The sequence below is a fragment of the Pteropus medius genome, unplaced genomic scaffold, assembly GCF_902729225.1.
Source record: "Pteropus medius unplaced genomic scaffold, Ma_sr-lr_union100, whole genome shotgun sequence".
Taxonomy (NCBI): domain Eukaryota; kingdom Metazoa; phylum Chordata; class Mammalia; order Chiroptera; family Pteropodidae; genus Pteropus; species Pteropus medius.
Window position 1 is genome coordinate 1,166,534 of NW_024349803.1, and position 26,724 is coordinate 1,193,257.

Sequence of the window (26,724 nt, forward strand, 5' to 3'; positions counted from 1 at the left end):
GCCGTGGCCTGCCAGGCCCAGGTCCCCAGCCCGCCAGCACCGGGGAGGGGGCTGCGAGGCGGCGGCTCCGCCTGGGCGGGACAATGGCCGCGGCCGCCGGGGCCCCGGGAACCCCTACGCTGGGGAAGGGGCTGGCCTAGGGCCGGGCGCCGGTGCCCTCCCCGCGCGGCTCGGCGGGCGGAGGGGGGCGAGGAGTTCCTTTGTGGTTCTGCCTCCAGCGCGAGGCGGGCGGGGGGCGCCGCGCAACTTTGCGAGGCGGCGGCGGCGGCGGCGGCGGCAGCGGCGAGCGCGAGACGAGGCCCCGGGGCCCGAGCGGGGCCCCCAGCGCGCGGCCCGCCCCTACCCCCCGCCCGGCCCCCTCCCCTTGCGCGCCGTCGCCCGCGCCCGGCGCTGCCCACTCGCGGGAGTCCCCGGGGCCGGACGGGCTACGCAGCCGGAGAGGCGGGGGCCCGACGCGGCCCCCCCGGAGCCGGGCGCCTGGCGCGGGGGCTCGCCGAGCGCACGGGGGGCCGCGCGGCGCTGCAGACCCAGCCTCCCGCCGCCGCCGCCGCCGCCGCCGCCGCCTCGGCGCTTGCAGAACCCAGAAGTGAACAGCAGGCGACCCGGAAGGTTTGCGCGCGGCTCCGCACCGAGCCGGAGCCCGGAGCCCGAAGCCGGAGCCCCAGCCCGGCCCTGCTCGGGCCGCCGGGCGCGGGGCTGCGGCCGCGTCCCGGAGCCGCCTCCAGCACAGCCAGGTCCGTGCGGGCCCGGGGCGCGCGGGGAGCGGGCTCGGCGGCGGCGGGCGCCTGCCCGAGCGCCCGCCCGCGGGAAAGTTGCGCCGAGTTGCGGGCGGGAGCACGGGCCGGGGCGCGGGCGCTGTCAGCAGGGGCCGGGCGCTCCGAGGGCCCCGGGCCGCCTGCGCCCGCGGCCCGGCCCGGAGCGGCGGCGGCGCGCGGGGTAGGAAGTGTCTCTGGCGGCATGTCTGGGTCTGCTCCGAGTGTGTGTGCGTGTGTGCGTGTGTGTGTGTGTGCGCGCGCGCGTGTGTGTATGTGTGTGTTTTCTTAAGCCGGGCTATTCAAACCTGCTGCAATTCTCCGGTAAACAATGATTCATGGGGCTTAATGCAAATAAACGGATCGCAAACGGCGCGGTTCGCGCACTTTGCAGCCGGCCCGGTGGAGCGGCCAGTGCCGGATTTCTCCCTTTTTTTGCAGATCTGCAGAATATGGCGTCCCTGTCCTGTTTTAAAAATAAGCCAGGCTGCCATTTTTGTTTTTCTTTTGTCTGAAAATTTTAATAAAACTGTCTGAGAATGTGGGAGAGGCGGCTGGAAGCAGAGGGGGCACCCGAAGGGTTGGCTTTTTTTCCTTTTCTTTGGCGAGAGCCGCGAGCCTTTCAGGGAGGTGAGACACAATGCAATTGCACTTTAAAGAAAAAAAAAAAAGGAAGCCGCTGGGCGATTCGGGGGGGAGAGCTGGGAATTTAAGTTAACTCCGAAAGTTTTCTTTTTTTTTTTGCTTTTTTTTTTTTTGAAGGCGGCGAAATACTGCGAAAGGATATCGGGGTCCATTTCTCCCCCCAGTCAGTCGCTTTTGCAGGAATTTTAGGAAAAAGTTAACTGCCGGTTTCCTCAGAGCTGCGGGTGGCATGTGGAGGGTTGAAGATGCGGGTTTGAGGGGACCAGGAAACGTCTTTTGAAAGAGGCTCTATAAAAATCCTCTTTTAAGGAACTATATTCTCAGATTTGGGGGATAGAGCTGGCAATAGGAGCTCGGAGTAGCCCAGGGTTTCCGACTGAAACCGTTGGCATGAGAAAATAATCCTGCCCTCCCGCACCTTGCCTTCGGAGCAGTGTGTGTGGGGAGTGGGCCTGCCTCCTTCATGGGTGGCCGGGGTCCCCCTTGTAGTTGGGAATCCTGCCCTGAACGCTGGGGTGCCTCCCGGAGCTGCCCTCGGGCAAGTGTGCTTGGTTGGCAGTTGGCGAACCCCTTCCCTAACTTGGTGGGCCTCCTGCCCCGGGAGGTGGCATCTGGTGAATGCCCCAGGGTGTGGGCTCTTGGCTGTGTGCAGGTGGGCAGCCTCAGTGGTTTCTGTCTGAGGGGAGGGGCAGGAGAAATCTAGTGGCGGGGACTCTGCTGGTTTGCTAGTGAGGGTGTCAGAACCTCTCACCTGTTGTGGCTCCTGTCCCTTTCTGCCACCCCTGCCAGCACCCCGGAGGCTCCTCTGTTGGAGGCAGTTTGGACTTAAGTGAAGTTTCTGAAGTATCTTGCTGGACAGGTCAGGGTCTGTTGGCTTTGCAAGCTGCAGAGGGTTTCTGAAGGCCAGGTCTGAGGTGGCTAGTGCTGTCTGAGACACCTGGGCACACTGAGCATGGTCTTAACTCTGTTGGAAAAGTATTTGTCCTGGGAGGACCCTGAGCATGTCTGGCCCCTGCCTCAGCATCTCCTGGAGGAGAGACCCCTCTAGTCTCACCTTGTCTGTGTCCTGGCTCCCCAGGGCAGTGTGAGTTCCCTAAGGGCAGAGTCAGGGGTTAAAGGTTGGGGTTTAGGGATTCAGGGATGTAGAACTTGGCATGCCTGGGCCAGAGGGCACCAAGGCAGGCTTTTATCAGATGGAGAAACCGAAATCCAGAGAAAAGAAGAGACTTGCCCAAAGTCACACTGCCAGTTAGAGCTGAATCAGGGACCCAGATGTTCGGACTCCCACTTCTAGATCCTCTATACTGTTCTCTGGACCTGACTGACCCCTGGGAGAGTCATTTCGGACAGAACTGAACTAGAATGGGACAGCATATCTCCCTTCACCCCACCTCCCATCACACTCCTTCTTGAGTGAATGGAACTTTACAGTTTGTACAGTGTAGTGTGTGGTCTTTATCACATCAGGCTTTCGCAGAAACTCTGTGGGGGTGAAATTGTCAAGATGGGAATATTACAACCTAATTTAAAAATTTAAGAAACTGAGGCTTGGAGAAGTTGAGCAGTGGCAGAGGAAGGTTTAAACTCAAGCTTCCAGGCTCCTTTTGGGGAGGGGGGGTGTGTATATTTTTAGGTGGACTTTGATGTTGTGGACAGGAAGGATTCTTTCCCACTAGTTTTTGATATCTCATATTCTGCTGGTTCAGCGACTGTGTAAAATCTAGAGGCCCAACCTGTATGGAATGTCAGAGCTGAAAAGTCCCTGAGAAGTCACCTGGGTTCAGAGGGGAAGTCACTGGTTTGAAGTCACCCAGCAAATTTGGATTCCAACTAGGACCAGAGCCCTGGTCTCCTGTCTCCCTTCTTCTGTGAGACACTCAGAGGGAAAGTGAACCACTCTACCCACTGCCAGGCTCCACTGGGCTCAGGAGAGCCATGATGCTGGTAGTGCTAGTGGTGATGGGGCTGTGGGCTCTGTAATGGCCAACACTTGGTGGAGACTTGGATTTATCCCAGGGGCTGAGGAATAGACTGTCTGTGGCCTTGGGGAATGGAGGCAAGACGGCCCCAGGTAGAGAGGGAGCCGGTATGTGCGTGAGATGTGAACTGGGCCTGAAGCTAGCCTGGCCCCAGGCCTTCCCTGGGCAGATACTTCCCTGCCCTGCCTCTCTGTAAGTAAGAGTCATTTCTTCACCTGTTATTCATCTGCCATTCATTAGTTTATTCATTTATTGATTTGCTAGACCATTCCTTTATTCTTTCAATGTACATTCATTGGTTTATTGGTTAGTTATTTCAGTAGCCCACCCATTGTCTATCTGTCTGTTTGTCCATCCATCCATTCATCTGTCTGTCTATCCATCTAATCCCCTACACACCTAGCCCAGATTGGACAGCCATGGGAGATATAAGTGCAGTCATTTGGGGCTCCAAAGCCAACAGAGAAAAAGATGTGAGAGTGCAGGTGTATATAGCACTAGCCAGGGAATTATTTGTGGGTGTCTCCATGAGTCTCCAGGGAAGGTGTCTTAAAGAAGAGGAGGTTTAGAAATACCAAAAGAGTTTCACAGACTACCCCAAAGGTGGATCTGGGCCCTAGGACCAAGTCTCATTTGTGAATTGAACTTTACAGTTTGCACAGTGTGGTGCATGGCTTCTGTGACTTTGGGCACATTCTTCCCCTCTCCGGGCCTCGGTTTCTTGATCTTTAAGATGAAATACTCTCTGTGAATCTCTCATGGGTTGTTGGAAGTGACAGCAAGAGTGTCTGCAGTGTCTTCCAGCCCTGCCAGACATGTGATAGGAGTTCACTATGCACCAACTGAATTATAAGGATTATTGATTACTGGTCTAGACCCCACCTTGATTTTGAAAACCATGGTGTTTTCAGAATGAGCCAAATACTCTGTGGACCCTGAAAAGACCTGCTTTGTCGTGTCATTCCCCTGCCGAAACTCTTCTAATGTTTCCTAAGCATTTCAAAGAACAAAAATCCAAAGTCCTACAAGGGACTATAGGATCGCAGGCCCTTCATGGTTCAGACCTGTCCATCCCTCAACCTCAGCTCCCCTGAACCACCTCCCAGTCTCACCACCTCCAGCTACAGTGACTTCTTTTTGTACCTTGAATTTACAAAGCCTGTTGGCAGGGCCTTTGCACATCCCCGACCTGGAATGCTTTTTCCTAAATGTGTGCATGGCCGGCACCTTCTTGTTTTACAGGTTTTGATTCAAATGCCACCTCCTCAGAGGGGCTCCCAGACCACCTACTCTGTAATAGCTTCTTACTGTCACTCTTGGTCATGTCAGCCCCTTTTATTTTTTTCTGCAGCTCTTATCAGGAGCCAAAATTTTCTCATTTGTTTGTTTGCATTTCTTGCCTGTCTACACTGCTGTAGCATGCTTAAACCTCATGCAGGCTAGTAGGCAGGTGGTTCCAGCAGTGTGGCTGGGGCTATAGTGGAGGGAGGAAATGCTAGCGAGCCCAGGTGCTAGGGAGCCCAGATGTAGCGGCAGTCCTGGCAGCGCCTGGGAGATGAAGTGACACCGAGCTCTGTCCCCTCCTCCCCTGGGAGGCTCTGGGCTCTTGTTAGGAAATAATGAGATGATTAAATCATGGGATCCAAGAATCCCAGTCTTTTCCAATCTCAGAACCCTAACATTGAGAAGTTTTCCACCTCAGAACCTTTGACACTTGGAACGTTTATAGGATCTGATCTGGGATTTAGAATCTTACAAAGGGGACTCTCACCACCTTACCCATTTAGCAGCACAGAGTGCTTACTTTGTGTCAGGCCATGTTACAGAAGACTTTATAAATGTTCACGTATTGAATCCTCGTTGTTATTATGTTCATTTGACAGATGAGAAAATCGAGGCACAGAGAGATTAGGTCCATGGAGCATCAGGGACATTGTGGGGTTTGAACCTAGCACTCTGGGGCTCTTCCTCAGAATCCCACCCTGGCACAAGAGCGGGAATCCCTTTCCCATATCCTTGACAGAAGGGCCTCTGACCTCTGCTAGAGTAGTGGTGGTGGGGCTCCTTCTTTACCATGACCCCTAGTCTCCCCTGTCAAACAGTTGTCATTACTGGAAAGATTTTCTTATACAGTGACAAGTGCTGCACCTCTCCTGTGAATAACGCTTGGGAAGTGACATGAGTGTTACGGTTTCCCGGGGCTTTTGACCTTGTGGTTTCTGACTTCAGCAGCCTCTTTCTCCCCACAGGGGTTGTGAGCTCCTTGAGGGCAGGCAGCCTTGGAGTTGAATGAATGAGTGAATGAATGAATGAGTGAATGAATGGTGTATACAAAGAACACATGTAGAGCTCCTATCTCTGTAGCACTGTGCTAGGCCCTTGTTCCAGGGTACTGGACAGGCTCAGTGTACTTAGGGAAAGAGGACAGTATCTCTCCATTGTAGCCTCAAGAAAGTCTATGTCTGATGTTTGTATCCTCCATTCTTGAAGAACCCATCTGAGATCTAAGGTCATGCACTAATTGGAAAGAGGTAAACCTTACAGATTATCCAGCTGAACCTTATTTTGTCCATTGTGGAAACTTAAGTGGGAAGGGAGAGGAGTAGGCCTTATCCAAAGACATATCATGCGATGCTTTGCCCAGCGGCTTCTCACTCCCCAGGTGCCAGCAGGCTGCCACAGTATGTGCCTGGAGTTTAAAGGCAGGAACAGGCCTCACTGGGAGAGCTGCTGCCTCTGTAGCACCAGTCCTCACCTCCACAATGCTCAGGCCTGTAGAGGGCCCAGTGCCTTGGCTGCCGTTTGGGTGGGATTGAGGAAGTGGGTGTGGCATGGTGGAAGTGGGTTGGAGGCTTGGGGATGGCTTCTTGACACCTGGGGCTGGGGTGGCTGTGGAGGCTGGGTAGGATTTGGGGAATAGAATGAGAAGTGTCTTAAGTGGATAATGTGTCAGAGGAAGGCCCAGGGATTTGGCTCTGGGGCCCAAAGTGTTCTCCCTTGTTCTTCCCTCATCTGTGTGGCCACAGAATTTCTTTGGGGAGGGTCACTACCATCTGGGTCCTTCTCTGAGTTTGGCAAAGGTGTCATACTCCTTGAAGGGGACAGTCTAACCATTTCAGGTTCTGGGTTCAATGGGGGATGTCTGGCTGGGGTGGGTACATTGCCCAGATGCACTCACACACACTCTTATATATTCACACTATCAGCCATTCCACTACCACCTTTGACCCTACCCCCCCCACTTTGCCCATTTGCTGTGCTCCCCTGCTATTTCAGAGACACCACCAGAGATGCCCCAAACTGGGCCTGCAGGAGCCAGGAGTTATGTCTGCTGGAGTGTGCATCCACACACTCAATACAAACACATCACACTGGAACACACGCATACACTCCTGCCACCCACAGGATTACACACACATGCATGTATACCTGTGTGCCCTCTCCCAGAAAATGGCAAACAGCTGCATGCCTGCTCCTCCTCGTGTACTTTCACATGCATGGTACACGTCAGGTTTATCATCTGTATGCAGGCACGCTCATGCACATGTGTGTTTTTACATGGAGGTGCGTTTTGCATGCACCCATTCATTTATACATGTGAGGATGTAGCCTCACATTCTGGACTGTGCACATGATCCCTCGTGCACACTCTTGCACTCGCGTGTGCACACACCCTTCCTGGATCTGATTGCGGTGGTGGAGCACGCAGCTTGTTCCCATCTCCCGCCTTCATTCAGCGTATTTCTTGAGCATTTACTGTATACAGCCCGTGTGCTAGATGCTTGGGATAGAGGTGAGGAAAATTGACATAGTTCCTGCCCTGGTGGGGAGGACAGACATTGTACAGAAGGTCACAAAAATGACGATGTGCTTATAGATTTTTGTAAATGCTGGGAAGAAACTTCTTTTCTGTGATGAGGCCTTCCCTATAGCTTCATGCTCCTAGATTTACTGTAATGAGGAATGGTAATGGTATGTATAGGGGAGAGGTGCTTCTGGGAGGAAGTGATATCTGAACTGTGGCCAGAAGTTGCCCAGATGAGGGCATTCCAGGCAGAGGGCGTGGCCTGGGCAGGGGCCCTGAGGTGGGAAGTTAAGAAGCATGGATAATGTGGTACACCCTAGCGAGTCCAGGAGGTGGGCAGGGCCGGTCTGGCAGGGCCAGTAGTCGACCTTACTTGGCCTCTTCACCCCTCCCCATATGCCCACCCCAGGTGCTCCCCACTCCTGTCCCTGCCCAGCCCAACCCTCCCTTTGCTGCCTTGCCCTGCTCAGGGCCCATTCTGTCTGTTGGTCTCCACCCCAGGCCTGAGCCATATCTGACCTGCCCCATAGCCTGCCTGCTCCAGGGGTCCAGAGATACAGCATAAGAACAGGCTGTGACCACCTGCCGGGGGTTCCTGACCTACGGCCCCTAGGAACTGTCACGAAGTTCCTGGGGGCCAGCCCACAGATGGGGTTTAGCAAACAGCTGGCTCTTCAGCTTCGAGTAATCCCAGACTTGGCTCTCCACGTCAGCAGGGCAGCCCCTGTGGGTCCTGAGAGGTTCCCAGAACTGCCGTTCTCCCCACCCCTCAGCAAAGGTAACAGCACTGCTTGGTCAGATTTCCATGTGGGTCTTTGACTGTTGGGAAAGGCTCCTTTATGACTTAGAGAACCTCATAACAACAGTGGTTGCTAACATGGAGTCCTTACTGTGTACCAGGCACTCTTCTAAAGACTTTATACATATTAACTCATTCACAGCAATACTGTGGAGATAACATTATCATCCCCAGTTTGGTAACAGTCTCTGGGGCTTTGACTCACACCGTCTTGTTCCAGAATCTGTACTGTTGACCCCTCAGTTGCCACACTGCCCCTCAGAGGGTATAGGGAGCCAGGCTGTGATTTAGTTGAATCTGCTTTGTAAAGGAAGGAATGAAGGTTCCAGAGAGGAAACAGACTTGCTAAAGGTCACACAGCCAGCTGGCAGCAGAGGGTTCCACTTCCTCTGCCCTCACCAGCTCCGTGACCTTGGGCAGGTTACACACTTTGCTGAGACTAATTCCTGACCCCAAACAAGGAAGAGATTAACATGGAAGCCAGAAAGGTGGGATCTTCGAAAGACGTGAGGGGACTGCAACTGAGAAGGAACATGGCGTGGGGGCTACTTCGGTATCCTGAATGTGGACTTTATAAGTCATTAATCTGTTCATTTATGTGCTGAGCATCTTTCTGAATGTGTTTATTTTGAAAAGTTCACAGCATCTCCCTGACAGGGTCATTAGGAGCCTGAGTGAGACATGCTTGTAAAACATCTACTAACACCTGAAACAAAAGAAGTGCTCAGTAACCATTGTTGTTGTTATTGTCATTTTACATTGGCAGAAGGAGTTCCCTGTGGGGATGAGACCTGGGGGGTCCTCGGGGGAAATGGAAATAGAGAAGGGCATGTGTTCAAAGCCTGCAGAACGTTATCTCAGCTGTGAAAGGGGTGTCATGACCATTTTCTAAATGAGGGCATTGAGACTCCCAGAGGAGGTCACTGCCCTGGGTGGCAGCTGGTGGTGGGGTGGGGGAGACAGGAAGGGAAAGGGGCAGTACCCTAGCTCCCATTGACCAGGGCACAGACAGCAGCCCCCTCCTGCGCTGATCAGCCCCACCATCACAATGGGAAACAGCCCTTCCTAACCCCGAAGGGCTGCAGAAATCCAGCCTAATTGGATCCAGGACCCTCGGGAGCCTGTTCCTCACAGGAAGTTCTCAGGAGCAAGCTTCCAAGACTGGCCTGGGTCTTGGGGATGGGGTGGGGTACAGCAGCTGGGGCTCAGGGCTCTGGGCTGCATGGAGTGAGGCACATGGAGGTCCCAGGGGTCGTGGGAGGAAACCTTGGAGCACTTGGGGATCTTAAGGGCACTGGGAAGATGGGAAACCTCAGCTTGACTCTCCTAGACCATCACCATGGCCTTCCCCTGCTCAGAGACCTCACCCCCTGTCCCCCATCCAAGCATCTTAGCCTGGAACTCAGCCCTTCATGAACTGCCCTGGCCTCCACTCCCTCTTTCCCCCGCAAATTTCTGCAGTTTCTTTCTGCAGCAGACCATATGTGATGCTGTGTGCTTTCTTGCCTCTGGGCCTTTGCACATGCAGTTCTTTCCACCTTGCCTGCCTTTTCCTGGCATCTCTCTCTTGATACTTCCCCTGTTCCACATCAGGAAGTTTCACCTTCATGAGCTCTTCATCCCTCAGTGGGATGTGCTCGTCTTTCTAGGAGCACCCCACCCCCTGGCCTAGCCATATCTCAGCAGTAGCTTGTTGCCTATCTGAGCGTATTTGAGAACCCTTTGGTAGCATTTTTCCATACTTTGGCACATGCTACTCCTCTGCTCAGAATGCTCTTACTGTACCCTTCTTCCTGGCCAACTTCTCAGTCTCTAAGGCTCACAGGAAAGACCCTATCCTCTCATTGATTCTCTCAGTAAAGATTTATTAGGCATCTAGTGTGAACTAGGTACGTGAGCACCTACTCTGTGGCTAGCACTTGGCTCTGGTCCTGCAGTAGTGGCTCTGTTCTTGTGGGTCAGGGCTCGAAGGAGTATTTAGAGGTGAGATTCAAAGGTAGGGTAGGGAGCATATAAAGGCAATGGATGTATATAGCAGGGTGGCCCAATTTCTGTTGAAGAGAGGGTCAGAAAGTAACCTTTAGCCAAAGCAGGACCCAAAGAAAGAGTCCAGTGAGCTATGGGTCTGAGTCGGGGTATGGGGTTGTAATCAAGATCCAGACCCAAGCTCCTCTTGAGGAGCTTCCCGCTACGTCAGGACTGGGCAGATCAGTAACCAGGCAATTCTGGGATGATGGAATCAGTGCTTTGGTGGGGGAAGCCCAGGCAGCTGTGGGAGTTCAGCAGAAAAGCTGCAAATACAGCCTTGGAAGGGGGCAGCAATCAGGAAGGTTTCCCAAGGCAAACACTGAGCTGAGTTTTAATGGCTGATGGGAACCTGGCAGAGTTTCAGATGTGTGGTGGTCCCTAGATGGAAGGGCATCGTCTATGCAAAGGCACGGTGGCATGAGAAAGCAACTAATTTTGGAGGAACTTGTAGGTAGTGTGATGAGGCTGGAGGTGAGGAGGTACCTGTTGAGATGCATGTGGCCAGCAGGGCCTCCTTGGCAAAGGCCTCTGGGTTCCACGCTGGGGGTGGGTCTCGAACTGTACCCCAAAGCGATGGGAACACAAGAAGGACTTATGCTGGAGAGTGAGTGATCTGGGCAGGCTTTCCTTTGTTTGCTCTGGTCCACCTCCCTGAAGCTCTCAAACAGGAGTAGGGGTCCCTGACTGTGCTCCTGGCTGGGGTCTGGGGTAGGGTGCAGGGCTCACGGGGACTGAGCAAGCGCTGGCCTCTCTGAGCCCCTCTCTCCTCCTGGGTAACCTGCAGGGCCAGAGGCCAGAATCTTAGTGGGGCTGTGGGCGGCTTGAGATGTCTTGCTTGACCAAAGCTTGCTGAACCTTTAGTTTTATTAAGAATATTACTTAAATAAAAATCACATAACCACCCTACGAAAAAGTCAGAGAAGACCACCACATTAGCATTTTGGTGTTTCCTTCCCCTCTTTAATCTCAGCACCTAGATTTTATGTAGATGTCATTGCTCTAACATATAAACTTCCTTCCCTCTGCCCCCTACTAATGTTATATCACAGGTTATTTTCTAAACACATGCAGGGTGGTTTTAATCCTTCTTTCTAATGGATCCACTGTCAGGGTGGAAAGTATGGGCTTTGGAGCCTGACTTTCTGGGTTCAGATCAGACACAGACTACTTGACTTTGAGTAAGTTTTACCTAATTTCTCTGTGCCTCAGTTCCTTTTGCGTTTGATGTGTTAAACAAGTCATTACCATACCAGTAAATATTGCTATCATTAATGACCGTAGACTATGTCACTATTTGTCATGTTTCACAGGGCCATCCTCCTGTTGTTTAAAATTATGGATGTTTGAGGTTTTTGCTATTGTAAGAAACCACTGAAGCAAACAGCTTTGTGCATAAAACTTTGTCTATATTTAGGGTATATTCTAGGAACAGATGACCAAGAATGGGATCTCTAGGCCAGGAAGTCTGAAAATTTTTAGAGCTATGACATGTTATTACTAGATTTTCTTCAGAAATGATTGCTTCAACTTACACTCCCAGCAATAATGGGAGTGCCAATTTCCCCATTTCCTCACCTTCATTGGCTATTATCATTTTCTTATTTTTCTGCTATTTTAACAGGTGAAGCTCTTTTAATTTTCACTGCTGGGAAAGCAGACCGTTTTCTGTGTTTATTAGCTGTTAACATTCTTTAGGTCTGCTCGTCTTTATGGTACATAGCCCCTTCTCAGATCAATTAGGAAGATAGGGCTTAGATATAAGAAATAGGAAACAGTGACACAGGAGATAATATAGTGCCAGGGTAGGTGGAAGGAACTCGGAGGAGGAAGGAACTTTCTTCTGTCCAGGCCATGACACGTTCAGTTCTCTCCTCCTAGACCATTTATTCATTCAGACATTTATCAGGGACTGTGAGGGGCTTAAAAGGTAAGTGGTGTACTCCTTCAGCCATGATTCTGCCCAACAGCAGAGATGGATGAGAAATCAGGCAGGAAACAGCGATATGTGTCTGATGATAGAAATGCAGGCCACAAAGGGAGCAGAGAGGAGAGGCACCCAACACAGTGGGAGGTGGAGATAGAGCAGTCCCAGAAGGCTTTCAAGGAAATAGTCTGTGTTAGCCTCGAGGAAACAGTTAACCATAAATGGGAGGCAGAGGTTTGAGGAGAGGGAGGCCTGGATCAAAGGCGAAGTGGTGAAGGGCGGAGGGGACTCCGCTTGGTGAAGCGGCCAGACTATAAGGCTGGAACAACTAATGAGGCCAAAGAGGTCAGCAGGGGCCGAACGTGTAAGACCTAAAGAATCCAGATCTTGTCTGGAGGGAAGTAGGGAGCCATGGAAGGTTCTAAGTTTCTAAGCAGGGGAGTGTCATGATCTGATTTATATTTTAGAAATATCAGTGACTACAGTAGGAGACTGACTGGAATGAGGGATGTGGGGAAGCCTGTGAGCAAATTCTTGCAATAGCTGGACCAGGGCAGGGAATGTGGTGGACTGGACATACTCTTCTTTCGCCACCTGGTGGAATCCCAACCAGCTTCAAAGTGCAGGTTTAATGTCATCTTCCCCTACCCAGGGTATGTGCCGGGAAGATGGAGACTCTGTGGGGCCCGGCATGCAGCGGTCCATTGAGTGCCCACCACTAGCTGACCTTGACCTCCCCCTGCTCCTTCATGCCTCCAGACCCTCCATTTATTCCTTCCCCATCCACACCCCTTTACCAACCTCTCTCCCTCCCCTCCTTTCCTCCCTGCCTCCTTCTCTTCCTCTCTCTCTCTCATTTCTTTCTTTTTTTTTTTTTAAGACTAAGTTTATTGTTTTGATTATAAAAACAACTGAACGACATTACAGAGAATCTGGAAATCAGAGAAACAAAGACGAAAAACCAGATCAGCTCCAGCCGCCTCCCCCAGCACTCCCAGCCTCCCTCTGGGCGTGGTTCCCTGCCGCTTGCTTTTTCTGACGCAGGTTTTTATTTTTGCCTCCTTGTAATCATAGTGTCCGGACAGTTTTGAGTCCTGCTTCCTCCCATTTGCTTTGTGGCCACGGGCCTGGGCACATCTCATTTTGTAATGTCTGTGGGATGGGCTAGGAATGGTGATGGGACATAAGTTACTTAACCACATCCCCCTGCCCTGCGCTGGGCAAGGCTAGTCACATTCCACCTTGGGCTGCCCATTGTCTTTGTGTCTGTTTGTCTAGGCCTCAATCTCCCCAGGTGGCAGAGCCTGCTTGGCACCTGGTGTACCCCTTCTGTAGTGTTCCTCCCCCAGTGCCCCTTTGGGACAGCTTGCTAGACTGTCCTCAGAGGCTACCCTCCTGGGACAGGGTGATGGACAGACCTAGTTTCAAATACAGAGTGGGTTCTGTGACCTCAGACAAGTTACTTCTCTAGACCTTGGTTTCCTTATATATAATGGGTCTATTGCAACAGTAAAATAATGGCTATAAAATGCCCTTATACAGTTCCTGGCCCATTGTAAATGCTCAAGAAAAGGTAGTCAATATTATTGTACTTTTTCATACAACAGAGAGTATCTGAGACCCCCTTGGGCTAGATGCTAGAATAGCAGAGGTGAACGAGCACCAGCCCTACCTGAGAAGTGCTCATAATCTGATGGGGAAGTCACCCAGGGAAGCATCAAGGTATGATTGGCCCCATAGTGCCAGGTGGTGTCCTAACTCCATCACTTGCTAGCTGTGTGTCTTGGGCAAGTTGGTCAACTTCTCTGAGCTGCTGTTTCCTTTTCTGTTAAATGCAAATTTCACAAGGTCATTGGAAAGATTCAGTGACATGACACATGACATAGCACAGTGCCTGGCACATAATAATTGTTGAAATCAATGGTAGCTGCCATTTTTTTATTATTATTATTGTTATTGTTATTCTCATATACAAGGTGCTGTTGGGAACACAGAGGAAGTGACTGACTGGGGGTTCAGGGAAAGCTCCGTAGAAGAGGGAACACTTGAGCTGGGTCTTGAAGGATGAGTAGAAGTTCACCAAGTGGGAAAGGACACTCTAGGTAAGCAGCCTGTGATTCCAGGTTGAAATCTGTCAATGAGGGGTTTGTTCTTTGGGGGTTTAAGCCATTGTGTTCATCCCAGCTTCCCTGAGCACCCCTTACTGCCTCCCTCTGGGTCTGTACGGAGGGCCGTGCATGCTCACCCACTTTAACAGCATCCACCTGTGACTCCATGCTGTGGTGGCTGTGGGTTCCTGCTCATGGGAGTTGCTGTGTCCCCATCTATCCATGTATCTCCATCTACAGTCTGTGTGTCATGTGTGTCTGAGTTTGGTGCTGTTTGTCTGCATGTTCTTGTGGCCATGTTTGTCCATGTTGATATCCAGAGGACCTCCCAGGCCACAGCACTGGGGCATCTTGCACGCCTCCTTGGCCTCCAGCTCTAACTAAATAGCCAGGCCTCCTTGACCCCTCTCCTGCCTGGCCCAGGTGCTGTCTCTGCCTCTCACCTCCATTCCCTAGGGGCTTCCTAATAGATGTCCTCCCACAGCCTCCACTTTTGGCCTCTCCAGTCCTGTCTACACTCAGCGGTCAGGGGTCTTTCTAAATCACAGATTGCATCCTATCACTCACTGCTTCAAATCCAGACTCCAAGACTAGGATTCAGGAATCAACCTTCTGGGTCTAGCGCTGGCCGATGGCTCCCAGTCTACACTGGAATGCTTAGCTCCCTTCACATGCTGTGCTGCTTCTCTCCTCTGGGTCTTCTATCAGGAATGCTTCCCACTCCTTTTTTGCCAGGCTAACTCTCACTCATCCTTTAAGACCCAAAGCAGGCATCACCTCCCCTGGGAAGTCCTCCCTGATCCTTTCTTTCCACCCTGGGTCAGGTCCCTGGCTCTGGGCTGCTCATCCCTTATTTGGGGGGCAGGAGTAAGTGACTTGCCCAAGATCACACAGCTGATGAGTTGGAGCCAAGATTTGAATCCAGGTGCTTTGGGCTCCAAGCAAAGCAGGCTGTTCCATAGGCCAGGTGAGGTAACTGTAGCTAGGACTTGTGGACAGGAGTGGGAGTCCTGAGGACGTGGCTGGTGGTGGATCTGAGCCGAGAGCGGTGGGAGGGGATGTGTTGTGGATCAACGTGTGTCTGTGGCAAGAGCATCTGGGCAGATGGGGATGCCCACCTGGAGTCGGGATGTCTTAGGAGAAGACCAAGTCCAGCTTAGAGCTGCTGGGCCTGAGCAGCCCACGAGACAGCCAGAGGAACATGTTAGTGAGGCAGCTGGAAAGCCAGGCCTGGGGCTCCAGGGAGAGGCCTTGGCTGCAGCAGACAGAGACTTGGAGATTGGTTGGTATTTAAAGGCCTAGGGTAGATGGGCCACCCAGGAACTGTGGCCAGTGGGAGAGAGGAAGCGCCTGCCCTAACCCGAGGAGCCCAGCCTTGGGATAGGGGAAGCTGTGAAAGAGACTGAGAAGATGAGGGACCTAGGGGTCATGGCACATATATCTCCCCAAAGGGCCTAGGTGGCAGGGAGGCCATGGAGGATAGGACTGGAAGGTGCCCCGTTGACTTTGACCATGTGGAGGTCCTTGGTGGCACGTAGTAGATTTCATAGGTGAAAGTTCTTTTTTGCAGAAGCTTGTAGGTCACTTGTCTGCTTCCTCCACTTAGCTTGGGGCTCCCAGAGGGCAGGGCTCTTCGTTTACCCCAGGTTCCCCAGCACTGGACCCCTGTTTGACCCATAAGGTGTATCTAGAGTGAATGGATAGATGGATTGAAAGACAGATGGATGCATGGGTGGATGGGCCAGCTTCCATCAGGGTGCTGTTTTCAGAGGCAACTCTACGGGGTGTTTCGTTCATCCATCCATCCCAATTTTTTCCTCTTTTAGAGCAAAACAAAACGACAGCTTGCTTGTCCACTGCAAGGATCAGGGCTGTGGGTCTCAGGGATCACAGCACAGAATCTGGGCTTCTCTCTCTGGGGTTTGAAGCCCAGTCACCAGTGTGTCTCCTCTGTCCATCTGGGCATGGATACTCAGTCCCGGCCCATCCGGTCTCCTCTGCCCCAGACACTGTCCTCAGGCCTTTCCCTCTGCCCTTGGTCCACTTAGCTTCTTTGTTCCCCTGGCCCAGCACACTGCCTGACTGATGCCTTCTTGCCACCAGCATTCCATCTCAAAACCTTAGCATGGCATTCAAGGCCCCGTGGACTGGCCTTTGTCTCTCACCCCCTCACCACTCTCCAGCTCTTTGGTGCTGGTGGGTGGCTGCTTATTGTCCCCACCCTGCCTTGTGCTGTCACACCTCAATGCCTCTGCTCAAACTGTTGTCTCTGCCAGGAATGCCCTCTGCATCATCTACCTGTCCTAAACACACATCTCCTCTCCAGACAAGGTGTGAGCAACTTAGTCTGGCCCTGTCCACCTTACCCCCGCCCATCCCCCTTGCTATGGCTCCCCCATATCATGCAGGTCCTGGGGTTGCATGGTACACACCACCTCCAGACCTGTTGGAGGACGCATATAAGATATTCTTGGTGCACACCTAATGGTGTGCCTCACACTCAATAGGAGTTCAGCAAGTCTTCCCCCTTGCCCGCTTTCCCTGCATCTGACACGCAATAGGTGTACACCAGGGCCAGGGTACCTAACTGATTAAATTATTTGAGATGAGCTAGAGAAGGATACAGACATTAGGCAGAAGCTGTACAAATCAGATTAAGTGATCCCAGATAGACTCTTCCCTTTTGTGGGCCTGTTTCCCCAACCAGGGTAAGGGGTGGTCCCTGCCTGGCCAGGGGCCTGATAAATGTCAGAGAAGATGCTCTATTGCAGCTATGAGACCCTAGGCAAGCCACTGTGTTCCCCATACCTTTGTTAACCAGGGTAGGGCTTTGGAAAGCCTGAACTTGGCATTGAACTGAAGAGGAGGAGAGGACAGCTCCTGCAGAACTATCTGAGGAACAGCTGGGTGCAGTGGGCAGAGTCCTGGGCCAGGACGTATCACCCCATTTTACAGATGAGGAAACTCAGAGACCTGAGGCCCAACATTATAGCACAGCACTCCCTCCTGTTTCCCCACCTGTGTGGCATGGAGCAAAGTGCTTCCCTTCTGGTGCCCTAGTTTCTTCCTCTGTGAAATGGGGGTGAAAATTTTTTCCTGCTTTCCGGGCTCTGGCGAGAATGCCGGGAGGTACGGAAGAGCTTTGTAAACTGTCAGCAGTGCTAGATAATTGTGTGGGGGTAGTCTTTAAAATAATTCCGATTATTATTCCTTTATTTATTCATTCTGTAATAACTCATGTTATTAATTCATTCATTAATAACTCATGTTATTAATAACTTCTGGGCCTGAACAGCCCAGGGACTGATGAGCTGGACTTTGGAGTCACAGAGTGTAGAGTGGGAATCTCAGCTGTCTGCTTACTTGCTGTGTGACCCTGACCAAGTCACTCCACTTCACGTTGAACTTCAGTTCCCTCAGTTGTAAGATGCAGATGACGACACCTGCCTTTCAGTGTCAGTGTGCCTGGCACAAGATAGGCACCTGGTAAATGGCAGCCTCCTCACTGTTAAAGAAATCTGAGAAAGAAATCCCAGGAAGTGCTTCTTGTGTGGGGCTGTGAAGGATGGTAGAGGGAAGGGCAGCTTGGTGTTTGTGGGTGGTGGGAGCAGGAGGGCTCTCAGAGGGCATAGGCTGCCCCTGGCCACCCTAGAATAAGATGCTCTGATCCCCAGGCTGGAAGTGAGAGGCAAGGATTTTGCATTATAGGTATTGTCATTTGCATATAGATATTTGCTCAACTGAGGATGAGGGTTTGCAAAGCAAATTTCCCAGAGGAACCAGCTTGCGCATATCAGATTTCTAATCTTGACTCTGGAAGCCTAGTAGCCCTGTGGTCTTTGGCAGGTCTCTTCAAGCCTCAGTTTCTTCACCTATAATATGGAGTTAAAATACTTTCTGTGCCTACTTCTCAGGTAAAGATCACAAGATAATTCATATAAAAGATCTTAAAGTGTTGAGATTAGATTATATCCTAATCCCCTGAAACCCTCTGCCTGCAAGTCCAGTAGGGGCTTCTCAGGCTCGTAGGACCAGGAAAAGAGATTGAAGACACTTCATTTTGGTCTTGACTGTCAAAATAAATGATTTCATTTAAGCAACAATACCAGTTAGATATTTAGTTATTAATTTCTGTAAGAGAGCAATGAATGATAGAAATTGGATAGGAAGCAAGACTTAATAGACTCCCCCTGCCCACAAGATCCCTGTAAACCACATCTTGACTTACTCCAGGGGTGCAGGAAGACTGGAACCCTGCGGAAAACTTAAATAACTCTGAAGGCGCATCCTCCGTGCTTCCCAGGTTGAAAAGGCCTTCTAAGTGCACAGGCTTACCATGGAACTTGTGAGATGAGGGCCACCAGACAGATTGTCACTTCTACTGAAGAGCTCCAAACTGCCCCAGACTCAGGCCTCTTCAACCCCCTTCTTAAGCACAGTGTTCTGACACATTCTTGTAGGTAAAATGTTGCTTACGGTTGGTCGTGGTTGTTTCTTAAAGATAACTTTCCAGAGGTACAATTTCTTGGGTCAAAGGCCAGTAATCATTTGGGTCTTTGTAAGTCATCCTGCCAAATTGCCCTTCAGAAAGGCTATATCTGACAACTGAGGTCCTAATGCCCCCCATACTCTGACAGGATGTCTGCACTAGAGAGATCATTGGTAAGAAGGGCAGAGATCCAGGATGGGCAGTTGGCTCTGCTCTGTGGCCATTTACAAAGTTGCTCCAGGACTTCTCAGTTTGTCTATGGATGGGGTGGGGTGGGAGTACACTCCTGTGCAGAATTCATGAGTCTTTGGGGCCCTTCCAGGGAATGGAGATTGGTCTCCGAGTTTCCAGGTGATGGGAGTCGGGGGTGCTGAGAGCTCTGTGGTCTGGATGTGACCTTTGTCCTCCAGGCCCACTGAGAGAGATGTTGAATTCCAGACTTTTCAGCCTGGAGATGTTCCCTGGCCCTGGGAGGAGGCCTGCTCTGCTGCGGGGTGAGGGCTTCACAGGGGCAGGGATCCCACACACTATCCCAGACTTGGTGGCAGCAGCCGTTGGGAGCTCCTAGCTGGTGGGGAAGGCCCTCTTCCCTGTGACAGTCTCTCTCTCCCCACAGGATGGCCGAGCCTCGATTTAACAACCCCTACTTCTGGCCCCCTCCTCCCACCATGCCTAGCCAGGTAAGACTGAGCGTTGTCCCTCCGGCCACCCTCCCCCCTTGGAGCTGATTTGCTTTGCCCGGGGCTTGTCTGCGGCTTCTGGGCAGGGAAGGGACTAGGCCTGGCCCAAGCCCCCTCAGTCTCTCTCCTCTCTGGCTCATTCGCAGCTGGACAACCTGGTCCTGATTAACAAGATCAAGGAGCAGCTGATGGCGGAGAAGATCCGGCCACCTCACCTGCCGCCCACGTCGGCCTCATCGCAGCAGCCGCTGTTGGTGCCGCCGGCGCCGGCCGAGAGCAGCCAGGCGGTCATGTCGCTGCCCAAGCTGCAGCAGGTGCCGGGGCTGCACCCGCAGGCAGTGCCGCAGCCCGACGTGGCGCTGCACGCGCGGCCGGCCACCAGCACGGTCACAGGTACCATGGGGCCGCGGTGGGAGGGGCGGAGACCTGCCTGGGTGGGGGGCGTGGCGAGGATGGCACGTGGCTTGGTGAGGGCGGGGTGGGCGGGGCCTGCGGGGGATCTCTGGTGGTGGGGCCAGTCCGTCTAGCCACAGCCACTAGATGTGCTCCAACCCTGTACTGGGAGGACCCATCCCACTAAATCGACAGGACGAGGGGTGGGCCCACCAGGGGCTCCTCAGGGAAGTTAGGTAAACGTAGAGAACTTCAGGAATCCGGAGAAGAACCCTGATCAGACTTGGGGGCGGAGAGACACAAGGGAAGATTTCCTTGGAGGAGCCGATATGGGAGGAAAGGTTGGCAGTTAACTAGGGAAATGGAGCAGCAAGAAGAACCAGCACGTGTAGAGTGTGTGTAGAAAGCAGGAGTAGGACAGTCGGGGCGGGGGAAGTAGAAGATGGTGATAGTCACATGACAGCTAACTCCAGCTGAGCTCCTGTATAAGTTTGCCAGGATTCATTTTATTCCTCTCAGCCATGCTATGTGGTTGGTACTACTAGTATTAGGTTGAGCAGTAGACCGTTTTTGACTTAACAAAAACAGCAGTTTTGTGCGTTCACTTTAATGTCTTTGTTTGACAGATGAGGAAACTGAGGCACAGTTTCATAGCCAGGAAAAGGCAGAGGCAGGCACTGTGGTTCCAGAGCCCACATGCTAACTCTTTCGTTCTCCCCAGTTCTGAGGCTGGAGAGGAAGCACGCACCAGACTGGGAAGGGCCCTGTGGGCCATGCTGCCCATTTTGGACTTTACCCTTGGGCAGTGGGAGCCATGGAAGGTTTTTAAGAAAGGAAGGAAAATACTCAGGTTTGGGTCAGAAAACTGGGTCTGGGCACAAGGTGGGAACTGGCTTCGTGGGAGACAGGCATGGAGGCAGGGAGATCTGTAGGAGAGGATGGTGGCCTAGGCGAGGCAATGGGGATGGATGGAGAGAAGTGGACAGAGCTGAGTTACGTCGAGAAGAATGGATAGGGCGGGGTGCTAGACTGGAGGTGTGAGGAGGGGTGCGTTGAGGGAGACTCAGGTACTGCCAATGAGATGGAACCACAGGAGGAGAGGTAGGGGGGTCATAAGCTCAGTCTTATAAGTTGAAGCTGGGGTGCCAGGGGGACTTCCCGGTGAGGTGTCACAGGGCTGGGGATGCCTGATACCCACCTCAGAGCCTGGAGGCTACTGTGGCTGGGCCTTTGTTCCTCGCCTGGCTCACCCCTGCCTCTCTTGCCCCTCCTTTCTCCTTTCAGAGACGCCTAAGAATTACGGTGCTGGGTGAACCTCCCCCAGGCTCCAGCCACAACTCTGCACATTCCCTCGTTATTATGATTTTATTAAATTTGTTTTTTCATTATAAAAGTAATATTAAAAAAGTAATATAGGCATATTAAGGGAAATTTGGAAAAAAGAGAAACTAAGAAAAAAAAATCACTCATAGTCCCCAGCTCCTAACCCAGCAGTTTAGAGAGCCTTTTGGTCTATTTCCTTCCTTTTTCATCTTTTTTGTTTGTTTTTTTAATGTACGTGTGCATTTTGCTGAGCTTGTGGTAAGGCTGTACCCATGACTTTAACTCGCTTTTCCTACTCTCCATGCTATCATAAACCTGTTCAGTGCATTTTTCACGATAAAGGTGTACAGTCATTATAGAAAATTTAGAAATGGCAGACAAGTTGAAAGGAAAAAAATTAGTCCTAGTCCTACTATTGTTAGCATTTTCTTGTGTTTTCTCTGTAATTTCCCCTTAATCACAGATGTAAAAAGTAGATGAATTTATCAGGTAAAAAATTTAAGTAATATAGAATCGGATAGACAAAGTCTAAAAATCTCCCTTCCCAATAATTTTTTCTTCCCTGGAGAGAACCACATTTTATACACAAGGTAGTTTTGGTTTGTCTCTTCTCAGATCCATTTCTGTGCACTTACACACACTATGTTGTCTCCATATACATACACACCCATGTAGTTTGGGTGTGTGTTTTTAAGAAATAGTTAGGTCATTCGTATTGTCTGTGATTTGCTTTTTCGCCCCACAGCACATTTTGGCTTTCTCTCTGTGTCATGTCATGGCTGTCCAGTCCTCCATAATAAGGATGGACCTCATCTCTTTATACAGCCCCTACTGAGAACAAACGGGTTGTGTCCAGTTTTGTCTGACCACCATTTTGTATGGAAGGTCCATGTACACAGTCTTTGTGTTCGTGGGCAAATATTTCTTTAGGGTGATTTCTAGAAGTAGACTTGCTTGGTCAGAAGTTATGTACATTTAACATTTTAATAGTTATTGCCGTACAGCTCTCCGTTAAAGTTGACAATGCACACTCTCACCAGCATGCGTGCCTCAAAACGTACCTGTGCCAACTCTGGATATTGTCTTTTTCAATGCGCAGAATTTCGTTTTCTTTTTTTAAAAAGCATAGTTTTCACCACATGATAGATACCATTTTCATCTTTTTGTCTCCTTAACCTGATATTGTAAATGTTTCTAGTTCCCTTATTTTTAAGAGTAACTTTTATTACAGAAGTAAAAAAAAAAGTTTTCTGTCAATCAGAAAGTACAGTTAAACCAAAAAAAATTTTTTTTAATTACTCCTAATTCTACCATCTGTATTACATTTCGGTACATCTTCTTCCCCTACTTACTTTTTCTGTGCATACATATGCCTTAAAAATTTTTTTACAAACATAACCTTTTTAATGGGCAGTTAATGTTCAGCAGAAGAGATTGATTGCAATTCATTGAATCTTTCCCTAATATGGCGTATTTTGGTTGCCTCTAACTTTTGCTATTATAAATCATACAGTGGTGAACATCTTTGTGCCTCAGTTTTTTTCTGTGGTTTGAATTATTTCTGAAGTGCCTGTTATCAAACTCTTTAGTCCTTAGGTATCTGGGGCATCTGATACAAACACAAGCTCTCATTCCGTTACCCCTGGGGAATTCACAAAGGGAAGGGGAGGCTCAGAAAGGCAGATAACCTGCCAGAGTCACACAGCTGGGTGGCTGGTGCTGCGCTGGCCTCTGCAGCTGCCCCACCCCCATGTCTTCGCAGGTCTGGGGCTCTCCTCCCGGACCCCGGCTGTGAGCACATCCGAGTCCAGCGCAGGCACGGGTACCAGCACCCCGTCCACACCCACCACCACCAGCCAGAGCCGCCTCATCGCCTCGTCCCCCACCCTCATCTCAGGGATCACCAGCCCCCCCCTCCTGGACTCCATCAAGACAATCCAGGGCCACGGCCTGCTTGGCCCCCCCAAGTCCGAGCGCGGCCGCAAAAAGATCAAGGCGGAGAACCCAGGGGGCCCACCTGTCCTCGTAGTACCCTACCCCATCCTGGCCTCCGGCGAGACTGCCAAGGAGGGCAAGACATACAGGTGGGGGTCTCAGCGGGAGGGGGTCCAGGTGGGCTTAGGGCAGAGGCTTGCATCAAGGGCTGCTCCCAGGAGCCCAGCAGTGGAGGCTGGAAAGAGGGGTCCCAGGGGCTGAGGGTGGGGGCTAAGGACCGGGGAGTGGGGTCTGCTGACAAGCTGACATCCCTTTAGAGGGGGTGTGGGGCTGAGGGCTGCCCCACCACAGCCTGGGGTCATTGGAATCCCTTTCCTTTCTCCCTTCGAACAGTGTGCTCAACCCTGAACATTAGAATCACCTGGGGAGCATTGAAAAAATGCCAATACCAGGGAGACACCTCCAAAAATTCTGATTTAATTTGTTAGGGGGGATGTGAGGGCCAGGTGTCAGCCTTTCTTGAGAGCTCCCCCAATGATTCTAAGGTGCAGCCTGGTTGAAAACTACTTACTCCTGGTGTCAGAGCCCCTCCCCCGGAAGTGTGGGGTGTGGCTCTGTGTGACCCTTCACCAGGGTCAAGGAGCCTCTTCCCTGTGAGGTGTGAACCTGCTCCCTAGGCTACTGGAAATGTGGCCCCGGGTGGAAGAGCTTTCTCCTCCAGATTGGAAGTTGTCCAGGCCGGGAACCTGCCCCCTGTCTTTCTCAGGTGGGCCTGTGTCCCTGGGACTCCTCATGGACATCTCTGTCACAGGTCACGGTCTCTTTGATGCAGAAGGCATCCCCTGAGCTGTACGGGCAGGGGGTGCAGGGATCCTCCCAGGTATGAACCTGCCTCTTGCCCCACAGGTGTAAGGTATGCCCGCTGACCTTTTTCACCAAGTCCGAGATGCAGATCCACTCCAAGTCGCACACAGAGGCCAAGCCCCACAAGTGCCCGCACTGCTCCAAGTCCTTTGCCAACGCCTCCTACCTGGCCCAGCACCTGCGCATCCACCTGGGCGTCAAGCCCTACCACTGCTCCTACTGTGATAAGTCCTTCCGACAGCTCTCCCACCTCCAGCAGCACACCAGGTGAGTGGCCTGCCTGGCATTGCCGTCCTGTAGCCCCTTTCAGCTCAGCACCTGGGCCTGTGCATGGGCCTGGTGCAAGGAGGGGCGAGAACCTTCTGTAGATGCTCATTGCCCTCAGGGTCAAGCCCAAATTCCTTTGCTTGGCATTTGAGGCCTTTTATGATATGGCCTTCGTGGACCTCACCAGCCTCAGCTCTCACTACTGCACCACCCTTCCCACTGTTTCTCATCTGCAGGTCTTTGAACATGCTGTGTCCTTTACCTGAAACACCCTCTCCATCTACCCTGTTTCTCTGGCCCTCTCCTATCCATCTCTCAGTCCAGCTTCCTCCAAGAAGTCCTCCCTGGCCCCCTGAGCTGGTTCCACAGGCCTTGTGGTCCCCATCACAGAAGTGGTAGGCTGTCTTGTCCTTGCCTGCTTATTTGCCCACCACCCCCAATATATTGGGACCTCTTGAAGGCCAGGACTTGGTCTCCTCCATTTCCACATCCCCATTGTGTACCATAGGCATCTAGGTATTTGTTCAATATTTGTGGAATAGATAGAACTGGCTTTTTATAGGGCATACAATTCATCCATTTAACAAATAATTACAGAGCTGCTTCTATAAACCAAATGCGATTCTGGGTACTGGGAATACAGCAATGAACAAAACAGACAAAAACTCCTGCCTTTGTGGGGCTTATGGTCTGGTCCAGTGTGTGAACGAGAGACTCAGAGATATAAATGCTTTAAGGAAAGAAAAGTTTTTGTGGGGAATACAGAAATCAGAAAGACTAGCCCACCAAATAAAAATACCATAGGGATTTAAAGAAACAAATAAATGGTTACCAGGATCGCAGTTCATCTCTTCAGAGGAGGAAAAAACACGGCATTTTTCTCCTGGGACGACTATCCTATCTGTAAGCATTGCTATGTGTTTGCCAGTATCAGCATTGTAAAAGTCAGGGATAAAATTGTTTTTGCTGTGGAGTTTGTAACTTACAGAAAGTGCTCAAGGTTTTCTCCATTTTGGGGACGGATGTTAGGCCGATGTTGCCTTCAGAAGACTTTTTTATTTGTCTTTTTGTCATTATTTATCTCTACTGTCTTTGTATGCTTTATCCCAGGGTGCAACATGTTTTGTCTGTCTGTTTCTCGGACTTTGGGGCATGATATGTAAGTTGGATAGTGAGAAACAAATGGCAGCAAGACAAGGCATCAGTCTGTTTTTCTTGTTCCCATGTCTCCTAAGCCATGGATTTGACCCCATAAGTTTGTTCCAGCAATTTTCTGATGTTTGGCATTACTTTGATTTTTTGAAGTTTGGCCAGTTTTATGTACATCGAGGCGTATGTAACGAGGTATTGATTAATCAAGTCCTCTTAGTTGGATGTTTATGAAAATTAGAGCACACGATCCTAAGGTTTGAGAGTCATCTTCTGTCAAGAGACCCTGTAAAGCCCCTGGGTCATAATTTTAACCTGTGTGTATGTGTGCACGTATGTAAAGTTTTCTTCTATCTAAGATCAGGAACCTAGAACCATTCAGTTTACCTCTGTCAGGTTTGTCTCTACAACCTAAAAATGGTAGGGTACCTTCTTGTTGGAGAACCCCAGTCTCTGGGGTAGCAGGAATGACTTTGCTACAGCTTCAAAGGCTGCGATTCCACAGCCACGGAGCAAACCTGGCCTAGTGTCTGGCGGCCTGGGGAGGCCACATTCTCACATGTTGGGTACAGTCCTTGTTTTTTACTGTCAGGCTTGTTATGCCTAATTAAATGAAATTTGTCCTTAAATGTGGCATCTCTGGCATAGTCATGGTTACAAATTTGATTTATCCAATTATATCCCATTAGGAAGGACAGATTCATACTGAAACTCCTTACAGAACTGGTAATGATCATGAAAAGAAGAGTCTTCAGTGAAGACATTTTGAATATTGTTTAGCAGTTGCTCTGAGTAATGTCGGAGACAAGGTCAGTCACATCTGTTGTTTTCAACAGAAGTATTATTTTAAAATTTCCTTGATAATTCATTAATTTATATCTAAATTTTCATAGTATTTCCCCTCCAGAATTCTGAAGGGTTAGTTGGAACAAGGCACCATTTAAGGAATGTTTTATTGCAGTTTGTACAAATATAGCCTCCTAAGTTGAGGATTAGAGATTTAGAAAAGCAAAAAAAGAGTTCTCTTATATGTCTTTTAGAAAATAGAATATTAACTACAATTAAATCACTTCCATCCAATCCTAGGTTGTAATTTCTGTTCTGCTGATCACGGGTAGTTAGTCTGCTTTGCACAGTTGTCTACTTCTGGCCTAAAGACTCTTAGATCCTGTCTTGACCTTGGGCTGTGTCTGGCTGTGGCGATGATGTCAGCTTGGAAGCCTGTGCCCATTTGTCCATTCCCTGAAGTCTAAACAGTCAAGTGCATGTGGTACGGTCCTCTACTGAGGCTGTGTTTCCTTCGGAAGACTTAGTTTCTGACTGCAGCTTGAAGCAAAGGCCTGTAGGGAAGTGTGAGGGGGGAAATCAGACCTGTTGATAAGACTGAATGACTCTGGTCTGCTTGTTATAACAGTCAACAATATCAGAACAGAGGAGAATGGAGTCTTCAGATTAAGAAAGTACTATAAGCAGCAAGGGCATCGACCCACCTTCAGGGTCTTTTAATTGATCTCATAAAGTGTGTGTTATGACTGGCACTAATTGATAAATGTAGTTAAATCTAAAAAAAAAAAACTTTTTAAA

The 26,724-nt window shown here is 50.6% G+C and overlaps 1 protein-coding gene across 3 annotated transcripts in view; it reads left to right on the forward strand.

Annotated features, from left to right (window-relative positions):
• The first annotated feature begins 485 nt into the window (after positions 1-485).
• ZNF362 (zinc finger protein 362) overlaps positions 486-26,724 on the forward strand; it is a 51,039-nt gene continuing 24,800 nt past the window's right edge. For 2 of the 3 annotated variants that reach the window (XR_005647436.1, XM_039837016.1), the window contains exons 1-6: positions 486-734; positions 13,909-14,034; positions 19,146-19,209; positions 19,356-19,602; positions 22,688-23,009; positions 23,767-23,991. Coding sequence is in view for 2 of the 3 variants with exons in the window: in XM_039837016.1 (XP_039692950.1) it covers positions 13,997-14,034; positions 19,146-19,209; positions 19,356-19,602; positions 22,688-23,009; positions 23,767-23,991 (896 nt within the window). In the remaining variant the exon portion in view is untranslated. Of the gene's footprint in view, positions 735-13,908; positions 14,035-16,091; positions 17,154-19,145; positions 19,210-19,355; positions 19,603-22,687; positions 23,010-23,766; positions 23,992-26,724 lie in introns of those variants that run through there. The other variant, XM_039837017.1, reaches the window with a different exon arrangement.